Source organism: Antechinus flavipes, chromosome 1 (assembly GCF_016432865.1).
Source record: "Antechinus flavipes isolate AdamAnt ecotype Samford, QLD, Australia chromosome 1, AdamAnt_v2, whole genome shotgun sequence".
NCBI classification, from domain to species: domain Eukaryota; kingdom Metazoa; phylum Chordata; class Mammalia; order Dasyuromorphia; family Dasyuridae; genus Antechinus; species Antechinus flavipes.
In genome coordinates, this window is record NC_067398.1 from 211,627,723 (window position 1) to 211,642,295 (window position 14,573).

Below are 14,573 nucleotides of genomic sequence, written 5' to 3' on the forward strand. Positions count from 1 at the left end.
ACATTTCCTCAACTGAGGAGTCTAAAGCCGAGATTTTGTGATGTGGTTGCTGTTGTGATTTGGGGGGGAAGCTGTTTTCTAATCCTAAATTTTTACTAGTTTATTTTCATAAGATACTGTGATGTCATGCTAACTCATGACTTGTATTGGATAACCATTTTTACTTAGCCTTTACTTAGCCATTTTCACATCTGCCTTTAGGTTTTTATCACGTTAGGAAATAAGAGAAAGAACATAAATGTTTGAAGTAAAATACTTAGTTTTAACTGAATCAAAGAGCAAAGAATTGGGAAAATACTCAGCTCATATGCTCCAGGATTTAGAAAAAGTATTCTTAACCTTGTTTGTGTCTAATAACATTGAACTAGTGGGCTATTTTGAGGTGTTTTCATAGTCTAACATATAATTTAGCAGCAATAATGTTTTTTTCTTCTAGTACAGAACTAGCAAACATTGTGAATAACTATTGAACTGTCATTCTGTGCTTGGGTTATAGTGAATAGCCACTAAGATTACCTAATTATTGAAGAAATGATCCTCAGAAATGAAGCAGACTTTTATCAAGAATAGGATTTTTTGGCAGTGGTAAGGTGGTAGTGAGATTAGAAAATCACTGAAGGAACTTTACACAGTGCTATGCATTCTATGTAGAAGGAAAGAGAAGAGAGAAAAATAATAGGTAATGAGAAAAGTCTCAAGTTTCTTCAACTGTAAAACAAGGAGGTTGGAATTTATGGGCTATAAAGTCACTTTCAGGGCAGCTAGGTAGCAGAGTGGCTAGAGTATTGGGCCTAGAGGCAGGAAGATTCAGCTTCATGAGTTCAAATTTAGCCTCAGACACTTATGTCCCTTATAGGCACTGTGTGACCCTAGTCAAATTATGTAACCCTGTTTGCCTCAGTTTCCTCATCTGTAAAATCAGCTGTAGAAGAAAATGAGAACCTATTCCATTTCATTTATATTTCAATTACATTGAAATAAAAAGGTCATTTTTTTCTTATTCAAGTTCATGCAATGTCTGATATCTGGTTGTATGTGGACTCGTAATCAAGAAGCCCCTCATTTTTTCACATGGAGAAACTGAGGCACAGAACAGTGAAATGACTGGCTCATGGATAATATGTAACAGAATTTGAACCTGAATCCATTGACTCCTAATTCAGAACTCTAAACTATCTTATCTCTTATATTCATCGTGTATTTATTTAATTATGGCACATTATTGAGATGTCAATTTAAGGTGTACCAATACGGTATATTTGGAGACAAAAATCATTTTACAATCTTGATTTAAAGATCAGAATTTATTAACTGTATTTTTTTTCAAAAAAGAGATAAAATGTAAGTACAAATCAATAGTAAAAGGGAAAGAGATTCTGGTTGTAAGTTAGAAAAAATAACAACAAACAAGATAATAAAAATCAAAACCATAGAACCCAACAATTCAAAGTGAAGAAGAATCAAGATTGGAAAAATCTGTCCGTTTTTAAGACTTCATACTTAAAGTACACCAGAGTCTACTTTTGAGTCAGAATCATTGTCTTTTTTGAAAGTAATCACATAGAACAAAAGAGCAATCTGTAAAACCCAGGTTGTTGTAGGATCCATTGGAGTCTGATCCATGAGCTTTTCATGAATTTTTCTGAGGAATTTTCACTGTTACAGTCTTTACTTCCACATATTCTCTGAGCCCATCTTCCCCTAGCTCTCTTCCATTTCCAGATTCCTTGAAGCCTCCAAAAGGCGTGTGACATGTTACGATGTTATAAGTATTGACCCACACAGTTCCAGCTTGCAGGGCTTGGGTCAAATACATAGCCTTGTCCAGATCCTTGGTAAACACCGCCGCTGCCAATCCATACTTGGTATTGTTGGCTCTCTCAATAACCTCACTGATCTTTTTGAACTTGAAGACGGGCTGCACGGGCCCAAAGATCTCCTCCTTGGCAATCCTCATGCTGTCTTGTACATTGCCAAAGACAGTGGGCTTGATGAAGAAGCCCTTCTCCCCAAAGCGTTCTCCCCCACACATCAACTTAGCTCCTTCTTTCTGGCCCACTTGGATGTAACTCAGGATTTTTTCAAACTGTTCCTTGTCCACCTGGGGCCCTTGCTGTGTGTCAAGCGCAAAGGGATTCCCAACTTTCCTCTGTTTGGCTTTTTCTACAGTCCTTTCCAGAAATTCATCATAGATCGAGTCTTCCACAAAGGTCCGAGAACCTGCACAGCAGCACTGACCCATGTTGAAGAAGAGGGCTTCATGGCATTGCTCCACAGCGTGATTCATGTCTGCATCGGCCAGGACAATACTGGGGCTTTTCCCCCCCAGCTCTAGGGTGACCCTCTTCAGATTGGAGTCTCCTGCTGCCTTCTGGATCAGATGCCCAACCTCGGTAGAGCCAGTAAAGGCCACTTTATCAACGTCCATGTGTTGGGCCACAGCAGCTCCCGCAGTAGGTCCATAACCTGTGATGATGTTTACAACTCCGGGAGGAAAGCCAGCTTCTTTAATCAAGGAGGCAAGGTACAAGGCAGAGAGTGGGGTCTGTTCGGCCACCTTCATGACAACGGTATTGCCGGCAGCAAGAGCTGGGGCAAGTTTCCAGCCCTGCATGACCAAGGGGAAGTTCCATGGAATGATCTGGCCACACACTCCAACAGGCTCATGCCTTGTGAAGCAGAAATGTTCTCCATCCATAGGGATGGTCTTCCCATGGCATTTGTCTGCCCAGCCTGCAAAGTACCGATACACCTTAATGACCTCATCAAGGTCTAGGACATAGGATTCTTGGAAAGGCTTGCCGTTGTCCAGAGTCTCCAGGGAGGCGAGGTAGACTCGATCTCTCTCTACCAGGTCAGCTAGGCGGTAAAGCAACCGCCCCCTTTCAGAAGCATCCATCTGTCGCCATGGTGACCCCAGCCGAAAGGCCTCCCGGGCAGCTTTGACAGCCAAGTCCACATCTGCCTTATCCCCTTCAGCTACATGAGTGATGACCTCTCCCGTGGAGGGATTGACCGTTGGGAATGTCTTCTTGCTGACTGCATCCCTCCACTCGTTATTGATGAAGAGTTTGTCATAGCGGACATCTGGCTGTAGCACAGGGTTCGGAAGAGATGCAGCAGAGGAGAAGGGAGCAACCTTTCTACAAAGACCAGATAACCGGGGGGCCAGGAGACGCAGCATGGTACTTCTGGAGGGGGAACAACAGAAGCCACCTTGAATCATTATGGTTAAATGTATTCCTATTGACAAAAGATCTATATTTGTAATCTTATTATGTGGATTTCTGAGAGGGTTTCAGATAATAACAAACTCTACAGAATCTTGCCCTTTAAAAAAAGTACTCTATTTTGCAAGAGGGAAGATTTTAGAGTCTTTGTAATTCTCAATCAGGCTCAGTAGCATAAATTACAGAATCAAAGAATTTGAAAGCTGGAAGGTACTTTACAGATCATTAAGTCCTAGTTCAGCTTGACCCCAAGTTCAATTATCATCTCAATGCAAAAGATTTTCATTTCCAGCCTTCATTACCAATTGCCCGCATCTCTGTCTGGATGCCCCAAAGGTGTCTAAAACTCAATATGTCCCCAAAAGAATAATACTCTTAATATTTTTCTTAACCAATGATTTGAAAAAACAGATGATTTGAATGCTCATTAAACTTATGGATATCTTCAGAGGAATAGCTAACATATTAGATGGCTAAATTGGGATCCCAAATAATCCTGACAGCTAAGGCATTGGATTAAATCTGACTGAAAGATAAATGCAATGTGTTATACCTGAATCACTGTTTGTTCTTTCTTTTCAGAGAGGACTAGGATATCAAGGAGATGATGCAGTGACTTGCAAATAAATTGGATTTAAATGAGGGAGGGCTGGGCAATAACCTCACTCTTTTCTCCACACCCATCTGGGTCCACTGGTAAAATATAGATCAAGACAACTGGAGGTTACCCAGGAAGCAGTTGGAGACTTCCAGGGGTCCCCAAACTATGGCCCACAGATCAGATGCGGCAGCTGAGAACGTTGATCCCCCTCACCCAGGGCTATGAAGTTTCTTTATTTAAAGGCCCACAAAACAAAGTTTTTGTTTTTACTATAGTCCGGCCCTCCAACAATCTGAGGGACATTGAACTGGCCCCCTGTTTAAAAAGTTTGAGGACCCCTGCTTTAGACTTTTAAAGTTAAGGTCTTTAAGAGGTCTCATTTAGACTGAGGCAACACCCATTCAATGATTAAAGCCAGGTGAGAAATGAGGCAAAAAATGACCTATATTACCTACTCAAAAAAAAAAAAAAAAAGAAAGAAAGAAAGAAAGAAAAACGGGGAAAAAAATCAATCTGTGAGGGGAAGAGTTTGAGGTTTCTGGCCAAACTAAGCAATTGTTATTTACATTCACTGAGCCAATCAGGACCCTAAAATGGCCAAGTGAAGCTTGGGCTGGGACCAATTATTGTTGGTTGGCCAATCAATGAAAACCAGAGTGATTTGCATTTGAATATTTGGACAATAGAAAACAAAATTTAAAAAAAAAACAATTTCAGAAATACAAGATGGGGGATTTATAAAAAAAGATCTGGGATCTTTTCAGACTACAAACAATGTGAGTCAACAGTGAAATAGGACATAAAAAGAAAATACATATAAGATAATTAAAAGTGATCAGAGGGAAGACTCTAGCATTAAGGGGGATCAGAAAACATTTCTTCTAGAAAGTGGGATTTTAGCTGGGGTTTGAAGGAAACCAGAAAAAAAAATACAATGAGGAAGAGAATCCAGAGCACTATGGGAGAACATGTGCAAATGTGGGGAACAGCAAAAGGCCAGGATCACTGCATTACAGAGTATATGGGGGTAAAGAAAGGCATAAGTTAATTAGAAAACTAGGTAAGGTGAAAACATAAAGGACTTTGAACACCAGATAACATATTTCATATTTGATCCTGAGGGTAAGAGGGAGTGAACTGATGGTAGCAGTGATGACATTGTAAGACATGTAATTTAGGAAAATCAATTTGACAGGGTGGAAGAATAGAGTTGTGGAGAAACTTGAGACAGGAAGAACAATCAGAAGACAATTATAGTAATCTATGTATGAAAGGATGAAGGTTTATACCAGGGTGTTTACAATATCAGTGAGTAAAGAACAGATTAGAGAAAAGCAAGTGGAGGCAAGATTGTGAATTTCTTTTCAAAGAGCCAAGCCACAAATAGGGATAATGGCTAATGGAAATGGATGGATCAAGTGAGAATTTTTTTGATAGGAGAAACTTGGGCATGTTTGTAGGAAGCAGAGAAGTAATAGGCATAGAGGGAGTGACTGAATTTAATTGCAGTGGGATATGATAAGTAATCAGCTGAAGAAGATGGGATGGAATGGTGTCACTTGTATATGGAGAGGGTTTGCCTTGGGGTGAAGAAAGAGATAATAAGGAAAGGCATCTGAGTGATCATATGAGATGGAGAATCTCTGGCAAATGATTTCAATTTTTTTCAGTGAAACATTAAGCACAGTTCTCAGCTGAAGCAGGGGAAAGAAGCTTTGGGAAATGACAAAAAAATGAAAAGTTTGGGAGAAACCATCATGATAAATGGGACAGTAAGTTAATTATTGTTATTCAGTCGTTTTTTAACTTTTCCTGAGGCTTTTGTTTGTTTGTTTGTTTGTTTTGTAAAGATACTGGAATGGCTTGCCATTTTCTTTTCCAGCTCATTTTACAAATGAGGAACTCAAGCAGAGTTAGATGACTTTTCCAGAGTCACAGCTAGCAAGTAAATGGGGCTGGATTTGAACTCATGAAGATGAATCTTTCTGACTCCAAGTCAGACATCCTATTCATTCTTCCATTTACCCACCTCAGTGAATCAATTAGGGAGATGTAAAAGGATTGCTTTGGGAGCAGTGAGAGCCCAGTTGAAATAATATTAAATATGTTTGTAGTAGACTCAGTCAGCAGATTTCATTACTTTCTATAGCTTTGTTGAGTAACCAATGAATAAGAATGGGGGCAGCAAATGTAGGAAGTAATGTTAAGATGAAACTTGGCTGTGCAACATTGGTGATGAGTTTAAGGGACAAGGGGCTCAAGAAGAACTGAATTGATTAATCAGGAATTAAAATGGAAGAGGAGAGCATAAAAAATTAAGTTGCTCAAGGTAGAACCCATTTCTAGAAATCAGATTTTCTGACAGCTTGAGCCATAAGGGATATATTGGTTCTAGCTTTTAGTCTTTTGACTTGAGGTTTCTTTGAAGAAGTCACATTTGCTACATTGAAATTTGGATTATTTGTCTTGAGTTCTACAATCTGTATTATTACTTAATTTATCCTTTCAATCAGTTAAACATCCTTGAAGGCACCCATGATGGACTGAGGGTGTTTAACCTTCTAATAAAAAATAGGAATTTTCTGGTCTGTAGCATGTGACTATGAGTGTCTACAAATATTTTTCTACCAAGAGAATTTTCTCATACCAGAAATATGATAGAGCCATCTCAAACCTGTTCATGAACGCTGATTATTATATTTTCTATGTAGATGCTACACCTTGCAAATTGGCAAATGCTACAAATCAGGTCTTGATTTACTGTTTTGTTAATTGTCTAGACTCAAGAAAATGATGGATAAATATTAATAATGTAAATTAAACCTAAGTGTTATATATGTGATTTATTTTTGAGAGCTAATTATTAAATATTTCTTGTTCTACTCCTACCCTTGACACTTTATCTTCCTGTAGAGAACTGAGTAGAGCTATCTTGGAAATAGAGTTTTGACCTTTGATTTCGTTGGTGTGGGAATCTTCTGAGGCATATAGACACAAATCTGCAACTAATCTATAATTATTACTTTAAAGCTGTCTCTGACTCTGAGGGAATAAGTGATTTGTTCAAGGTCACACCATTTTTATCTGTGTGAAATAGAGTTTAAAACCAGGTATTCTGACTCCAAGAACAGCTAGATGGCATCAGAATGCAGAGTACTGGACCTGGAGTTAGGAAACTTCATCTTTCTGAGTTCAAAAATGACCTCAGACACTCACTAGCTGTGTAACCCTGGGAAAACTATTTAAACAATCCTGTTTGCCTGAGTTTCCTCACCTGTAAAGTGAGCTAGAGAAAGAAATTGCAAACTATTCCTGGTTTTTGTTTTTTTTTTTGCCAAGAAAATCCCAAACAGGGTCACAAAAACTTGGATATGACTGAAAAAACAACTGCACAACAATTCCTGATTGCAAAGCCCATCCTTTAACAATTAAACTACTCTTTCTCCCAGGAGATATGCTATTATTGTATAATTTAATTCAGTGGACACTATGAAAATTCTTTCTCCTGTGATTATTCTGGTTTAAGTTGATTCTTAATTAAATAATTATGGAAAGTAAAAAGTGTGACTGCTTAATAATGAGAATGCCCTAGTGTCTAAGAGTTCTATATTTGAGTTTCATTAGGTTTTCTTTCCAGGAGCTTTCACCATGGGGCAATTTAGTGTTAATCACTATTTTTTAAACTGTGAGTAGCAAGGAAATTCCAGGAGCACAAAGCTATGGAATCCCAAACATTTTGCACTGGACAGGCAAAAGAGAAGTGTTCTAGTTCCAGCTCCCTTCTGCAGAAATCTAAAACTTTATAACACTGAGAATCACAGTACCTTAGTGTTGAAAAGGGACCCTAGATTTAATCCAGCTTATCTGAAACATGAGTCCCTACCACCAAGGCCCAACCAAAGATCATCTACTTGAATACCTCCAATGAAAGGGTGTTCATTTATTTCCCTGGGCAATCGCCTTTATTTTAGAATGAACTCTAATTATCAAATAAATAAGTGGGCAGCAGATAGAATGTAGGACTCAAAGTTAGGAACACTCAAATTTCAATCCTGCTTCAGATACTCAGTTGTATAACCCTAGGCAACTCTATTTAGCCTCAGTTTCCTCATCTAAATCAAGATAATACTAGCACCTATCTCACAGGATTGTCCTGAGGATCAAATAAGTTAAAATATGTTAAAGCACATTGAAACTATTAAAGCTCTATAAAATTCTAATTATTATTATTATTAGTTTTTCCTTATTCTGAATCAAAATCAGCTTCCTTGTACTTTTCATTCATTGGTCCTAGTTGTGTTTTTTAGAGTCAAAACAGAACAAATCTAATATTTCTACCATGTGACATCCTTGCAAAAACATGAAAACCATTGTCATTTCCTACTTAAGTCTTCTCTTTTCCAGTTGATTGCTTCACATGCCATCATTTTGTCACTCTCGTAGTTGACCTCTCTTTGATAGTTTATTGACAGATATCATTGCAAAAATACATTTCCCACACCTGAACATAGTATTCTAAATTGTGGTCTAAGTAGGGCAGACTAGAACAATCATTTCTTTTAATCTGGACACTATTATCCTTACTAACCAGCTTGGGACAACAATCCCTTTTATTAGCTAATTCTTTATTTCAATTCTTTTGTACTAGCAGCTTGCCAACTTTTTCAAATGGGCAACTAAGGTCAAAGATATAATCACAAGGAGAGGTGGGGAGGACTCTGGTCTTCCTTTCCTCACTTCTGCACTTGTAGCATGGGTTTGGAAAGGAAAGGTTCAAATGGAGTAACTTCCTCCATTTATTGGAGGAAAACTGATATCTAGACAGTTCCAATTTTTCAAAACTCTAGCTAACCAGTAATTTTCATAAATTATAAGTCAGTTTCATAACTGTTCAAAAGAATGAGAATTGTGAGAAAGTTTATATCTAGTCCATACCCTTCCCATTTCAAATTTTACAGATGATAAACCTGAGGTAGAATAACATTTGTAGTTAAGTAGCAGATTCAGAATTTTAATATAAAATATTTAATTATAAATATATAATATAAAATGTTTTGCATAACTTCACATGTGCTTTCTTAATAGGGGATGAAGGTGGAGATAAGGGAGAGAGTTTAGAACCCACAGATTTTTTAAAATATAAAAATGGATATAAAATGCTTTAAATGTAATTGAGAAAAAGTAAAACTATTAAATTAAAAAAAAACATGCTGAAATGAGGTTCATGGGTTTTATCTGAGTGAGGGAGGGGATCAGGACACAAAAACGGTTAGGAATCCCTTGACTAGATCTTTTTTTTTTTAAGTTCCCTTCCAGTTTTCAAGAATCTGTTCATCGTCTTCTTAGGAACTTTCAGTAACTTGGGAAGCACCAGTTGACCCGCTTAGGAAACTGTGTTCTCACAGGGCTAGGTGCAGAGAACAGCTGCCGGCGCCGCTAACCACACAGTCAAGCAGGCAGCCTTCCAGCAGATTTAATTGAGCTGCGAAGACAGCTCCAATCCAGCGTCAAGGGAGACGTGTCCGAGAGCTAGCGACTGATGGAGCTGGATCGCGCTCAATAGGAAGATGCTCGCTCCCGGCACCTGTGTCTTGGTGCCAAGCTGAAATAACTCCAGCGCACCGGGCTCAGGTCTAGATCTCGTACTACTACCAAGAGGATAGGGGAAGCTGGGCTGTAGGTGCGTTTTTACCTTATGGTTCAGGTTGGGTCGTTACCTTCTGGTCCAGTTGGCTAGCAGCATCCAGCGCGCAGAGGCTCAGTCCCTCCCAGTGCACAGCCAGTTTATAGAGCACCCTGTGAGGTACCTTTAGTGTCTCCACCCTCTGTCCCCGGTGTTAGCGCGAGATCAGCACTTGGTACTACCACACCACACCTCAGGCTTTACTGGGAGGCAGGACCTACTCACCTTTCCCCAGAGGTTCCTAGTGATCTTGTTACTTTATTAACTGCAGCTGGGAACCTCAACTAAAGCGTAAACATCCATTGCTCTTTGCTCTCTTCTTTGCCGTTATGCTCCTGATAAGATGGGTTGAAGATGAACTTTAACTTTTACCATTTTTTTTGTCTGCTTCCCTCTCCCCCGCCCCCAATTTCGACTGATAAACGCAATTCTTGCCTTTGTTTGCTCTGTAATTTGGAAAGAGGCACACTGTTTACAGATGACTCCTTTAAAAAATCTTTATAGTAACTTGTTCACAAATTGTTTTTATTTATTTGCAAAGTTAATTTCTATTAACTTCATTCTGTTGAATGTTTCCTTAATAATCCCATTTTTAGCTTCTTACACTTTCCCAACTAGTGATTTCCTCTAAGACAATATAACTAATTCCTAAAGTAGGCATTTACCTTATTTTAAAAAAATATTTATTTAATGTTTTCCCCAATTACATTTAAAAGACTTTTTTACGTTTACTTTTTAAAATTTTTGATTTCCAAGTTCTCTCCCTTATTCTCGCTTCCAGCCTTCATTAAAAGATACATGTGAAGTTATGCAAAACATTTTTATGAAAGTCATGTTGTGTAAGAAAACAGTTCCCTACCATAATAAAAACTTCCTTAAGAAAAATTAGAGAGAGAGAGAGAGAGAAAGAGAGAGAGAGAGAGAGAGAGAGAGAGAGAGAGAGAGAGAGAGAGAGAGAGAGAGAGAGAGAGAGAGAGAGAGAATGCTTCAATAAATATTCAAATACAATCTGTTCCTTCTCTGAGTAGGGATAGAATTTTTCATAAATCCTTCAAAGGAGTATGGATCATTAATTATATGCTGAGAATAGCAAACATTTACAGCTGGTCATAGTAGAACATTGCTATTACTTTGAATAAAGTGTATTTCACTTTGCTTGAGTTCATGGAAGACTTTTTAGGTTTTTATTCTGAGAGCATCCTGTTCATCATTTCACAGAGAACAACAAAATTCTATCACAAGCACATACCACAATTCATTCAGCCATTCCCCAGTTAATGAGTGGCTTCTTAATTTCCATTTTTTTTCCCTAAGAAGAGAGCTGCTATACTCCCCCCCCCCCCAATATAGATCCTTTTCCTTAAAAAAAAAAAATCTTTTGGTATTCATGCCTAGTAGTGAAATTGTTAGATCAAAGAATATGCATGAATTTATAACACTTTGGCAGGTAAGTTAACAACTTAATTTAATAACTATACCAAGTAAGAGGTAGAATGGTTTAAAATGGTGGGGTGGGGTTCAATCTGGACTACTTGGGTTCAAGTTCTCCCTTTGACAGAGTATAACTGAATGATCTTTGACAAGTCATTTCACTTCTAAAATCCTTCCCTGATGAAGCAATTAGACTTGATAATAATAGTTGTCATTTACATAGCATTTTAAGTTTGCAAAGCACTTTACTTGTTAACTCTAGTGCTGTTATTCTCATTTTAGAGAGGACAAAACTGAGGCAATTTATATATGTGTAAACAACTAATGAATATGTGAAATGAATTTTGAACTCAAGTCTTTCAGCCTTTGAGCTCAGCACACTACCTACTATGTCACCTTGCTGCTTCTAGCAGTTGATGCTTATTCCTTGAGGGATCTTGGGCAAATATCTTAACCATTCTGTGTCTCAGTTTCTGAAACTTAACTTTTTCCTGCCTCAGTTTCTTTATCTGGGATGAGTGAACTAGATATTTTCTAATAGCTAACTATAGCATTCATAATTTCACATTTTCACCTGATTTCTCAATCCTCACATTTCTTCTTTCTCCATTCTGATGTGAACTAGAACCATTTTTCTCTCTGTACTGACTGATTCTATCCGATGGATTCTATGTGATGATTTTCTGTTAAATGTTATTTGAAGAAACTAGAAGAAAGGCCAGTTTAAGTGAATGAAATGGATGCCAGAACATTTGAACCCCCCCCCCCCCACAAACAAACAAACAAACATAAAACCCATCACAATTGAAGGTAGAAAGTGTCCTAAGAGGAAAGAGCTAAAAAAAACCATTGATGCCCTGGGGAAGGAAGAAAATTCTTCTGTGGAGTCTCCTTCAAGGGGAGTAGCTTTCTTTTTAATCCAAACTGCCAAAAATGGCATCTCTTAAATGAAAAACTCATTGCCTATTCAAATTAGTTTGTGATTTATTTTGAGGAGTATTTGAAATCCATTTTCATATAGCCAGCTTATACCTGTCTAATAACCAATAACTCTTAGCTGTCATATCGACTGTTGTTGTTAAGTCATTTTTCAGGCACCAATAGGTCCATGACTCTATTTGGGGTTTCCTTGGCAAACTTATTGGAATGTTTTGCTATTTTCTTCTCCAGCTCAATTTACAGATGAGGAACCAAAGCAAATAGAGTTAAGTAGCTTGCCCAAGGTCACACAGTTAGTTTGAGACCTGATTTGAACTCATGAAGATGAGTCTTTTTGATTCCAGGTCTAGCTGCCCTTTATGTCAGCTATTGCTGATCAAATCTTTCACTTTCTTAGAATAAGGAATGTGTTTTTCCTTTTCTCTCTATTGCTTGGCTTGGAATAAAAAATAAGCACGACTTTTTATTTCTGTAGGTTACTAGGGTTTATTTTAAGTAAAAGAAGTCTAATATGAAATCAATAGATATAGAAACTTCCACACCCAACTCATAGGAAGAGAAAAAAAGTACTTGTGTGGCTGTTCCTTTGTTTGACTACCACACTAGGACTGCAGATCTCTGGTGCTATGAGTCTGTTTACTAGAGTATTATAGCACAGTGTTAGTCTAGATTTTATTATGCACTATCATAATTTATTTCTCAACAGCTGCTCTTTGCCATCTTGACTCTCATATCTTTTCCTCCTATTTACTCATCTTTCTAATCTCCTCTTCCTGCTTGGAAATTAAGACTACTCCCTCTCCCTAAATTTCTCCACTCTAAGGCAGTTTACGTTTCTCGTTGGAGCCAGAAAATTTATTAGTCCTCTGTGAAATCTGTAGTGGTATGGAAGATATCTGTAAATATATGGCAGGAGTAACAAAATAGCAATCTATACTTAAAAAAATGATGATGATTATCTTAGTATTCCTTAGGATGCTACTCTCAGAAAACCTCAAAGCAATGACATAACACAGTGCAAAGCATAACTTGACAGATTGTTTCAGGGACAAGAATCGTATCTAAAGTATATGTTGCACATGTTCCATACATCTGTCTTACTATTACATGGATATCTAAAAACCACTAGCAAAGAAGCTTAACAGCAAGCAATGTAATATCTTTGAGCAGATTAAATAAAGAACATGTTTAAACATTAGTATATATTAGCTAAATGTAGCTATGGTTTTTTTTTTTACATGACCCTGGTGCAAAAACAAATGCATATAAGCAGTGAATACCAGCATAATTCAGAACAGGCAATAGTTAACAGATTTATTATTAGACATGTACAATATTGCATATAAAGCACAGATGACATAAGTAAGTCTTATCATGATCTCCTGACTACATATTTCTATACTATAAGAGTCTCAAAGCCTGAAGTTCTTGGCAGAAAAGATACTATTTTGGGAGTCAGTCCACTCAGAAATAATAGTAGCTAACATTTATATAGCACTTACTAGGTGTCAGGCACCTAGTGCTAAATGCTTTGCAATTATTATCTCATTCGATTTTCACAATAACTCCTGGAGGTAGGTGCTATTATTAAACCCATTTTGCAGGGAAAAAATGGAGGTTAGGTGACTATGCTAGGATCACACAGTTATTAAATGGCAGATTTGATAAAAGTTCTTCCTGATTTCAATCCTTATATTCTACCCACTGTACCACCTAACTGTCCTATATTGGAATTAGATCTAGAAAAGGCTTATGTATTATAGTACACAATGTTTTTGCTGAAGATACCATACTTTGAAATAGTCTCATTCAGATAGACTTTGCTTAATTAATAGGCAGTCTCTTTTAGGTAGAATTCCCTGAGGTAAATATCTATAATTCATCACTAATTGTCATATTATTTAATGACCCTAATAATTTTCCTTGAAGCAGTCCTTTGTCCTAAGTCACTGTTAATTATTTTAAGGCAAACAGAGAATGACTGCCAAGGAAAGAACAAAACTCATAGCATGCAAGGTTAGCAAAGGTCATGGAACTATAGAGCTTTGACCCCTTGATGCCTGTTCTTTTAAAACAAAACCAATTGACTTTTCCCAGACTATTATCAGCCAATGGATGACTGCTTCCTAGAAGTTATCGATGGGCAAGGAGATTATTTATCTTAACACATTTTCAAAGTAAACAAATCTAAACACAAAAAAGGAAACTGCAAAGATTTGCTAAGAAAAATATGTAACCCATTTTTAGGTGTTGAGTATGGATTCAGTATTATAATAATGATGTGGTAATGAGGAAACAAAGTTCTCCCAGCCAGGGAGACCTGGGCTAATACTTGCCTCATGCCTCTAGGAACCTGGTCAAATCACTTGTCTGCTCATCTAGGCTATTCTTTAAGACTACATTTCAGAAAAGATACTATTCTGCATTGGTAGAAGAAATTTCCTTGTCAAAGAGTTCTAAATGCTAATAAGATAACATGTTTACTGACTATTCTAAATGGGGTTTTGGTTGTTTAGACTAGGTTTCACTTTTGCTTGCCTTTTCCACTTAGACTGTAGTACTTCTTCCTCAGTTTTCCAAGGTCAGAAATTTAATTTATCACTTTATACAAGAAGATCTGAAACAAGATTTTTTTTCTCTTTTTTTTTTTTGTACCAACTTATCATGTTTTCAATTTAAGAACTTCTCA

General features: G+C 37.4%; 1 protein-coding gene across 3 annotated transcripts; it reads right to left on the minus strand.

The window, feature by feature from the left end:
• Positions 1-1,285: 1,285 nt before the first annotated feature.
• On the minus strand, positions 1,286-9,690 carry ALDH1B1 (aldehyde dehydrogenase 1 family member B1). Of its 3 annotated transcripts, none has more exons than XM_051995764.1 (2): positions 9,549-9,690; positions 1,286-3,191 (listed from the first exon to the last, which is right to left on the minus strand). In XM_051995764.1, exons 1-2 carry the CDS (start codon positions 9,572-9,574, stop codon positions 1,631-1,633), a joined length of 1,587 nt encoding a protein of 528 aa, XP_051851724.1. In that variant the 5' UTR covers positions 9,575-9,690; the 3' UTR covers positions 1,286-1,630. The 3 variants fall into 3 exon arrangements, with proteins under 3 accessions (XP_051851724.1, XP_051851734.1, XP_051851744.1); XM_051995774.1 differs by having other exon boundaries at positions 9,524-9,689; XM_051995784.1 differs by lacking the exon at positions 9,549-9,690 and adding an exon at positions 3,784-4,159.
• Between the last annotated feature and the right edge of the window lie 4,883 nt (positions 9,691-14,573).

What these genes read in the sequence shown, in the direction of transcription:
- ALDH1B1 (XM_051995764.1), bottom strand. Translation starts at nt 9,574, where the DNA reads ATGCTGCTAGCCAACTGGACCAGAAG. An exon ending in CTAGCCAACTGGACCAGAAG is followed by an intron (nt 3,192 to 9,548) that starts GTAACGACCCAA and finishes TTCCCCCTCCAG; the next exon opens with AAGTACCATGCTGCGTCTCC.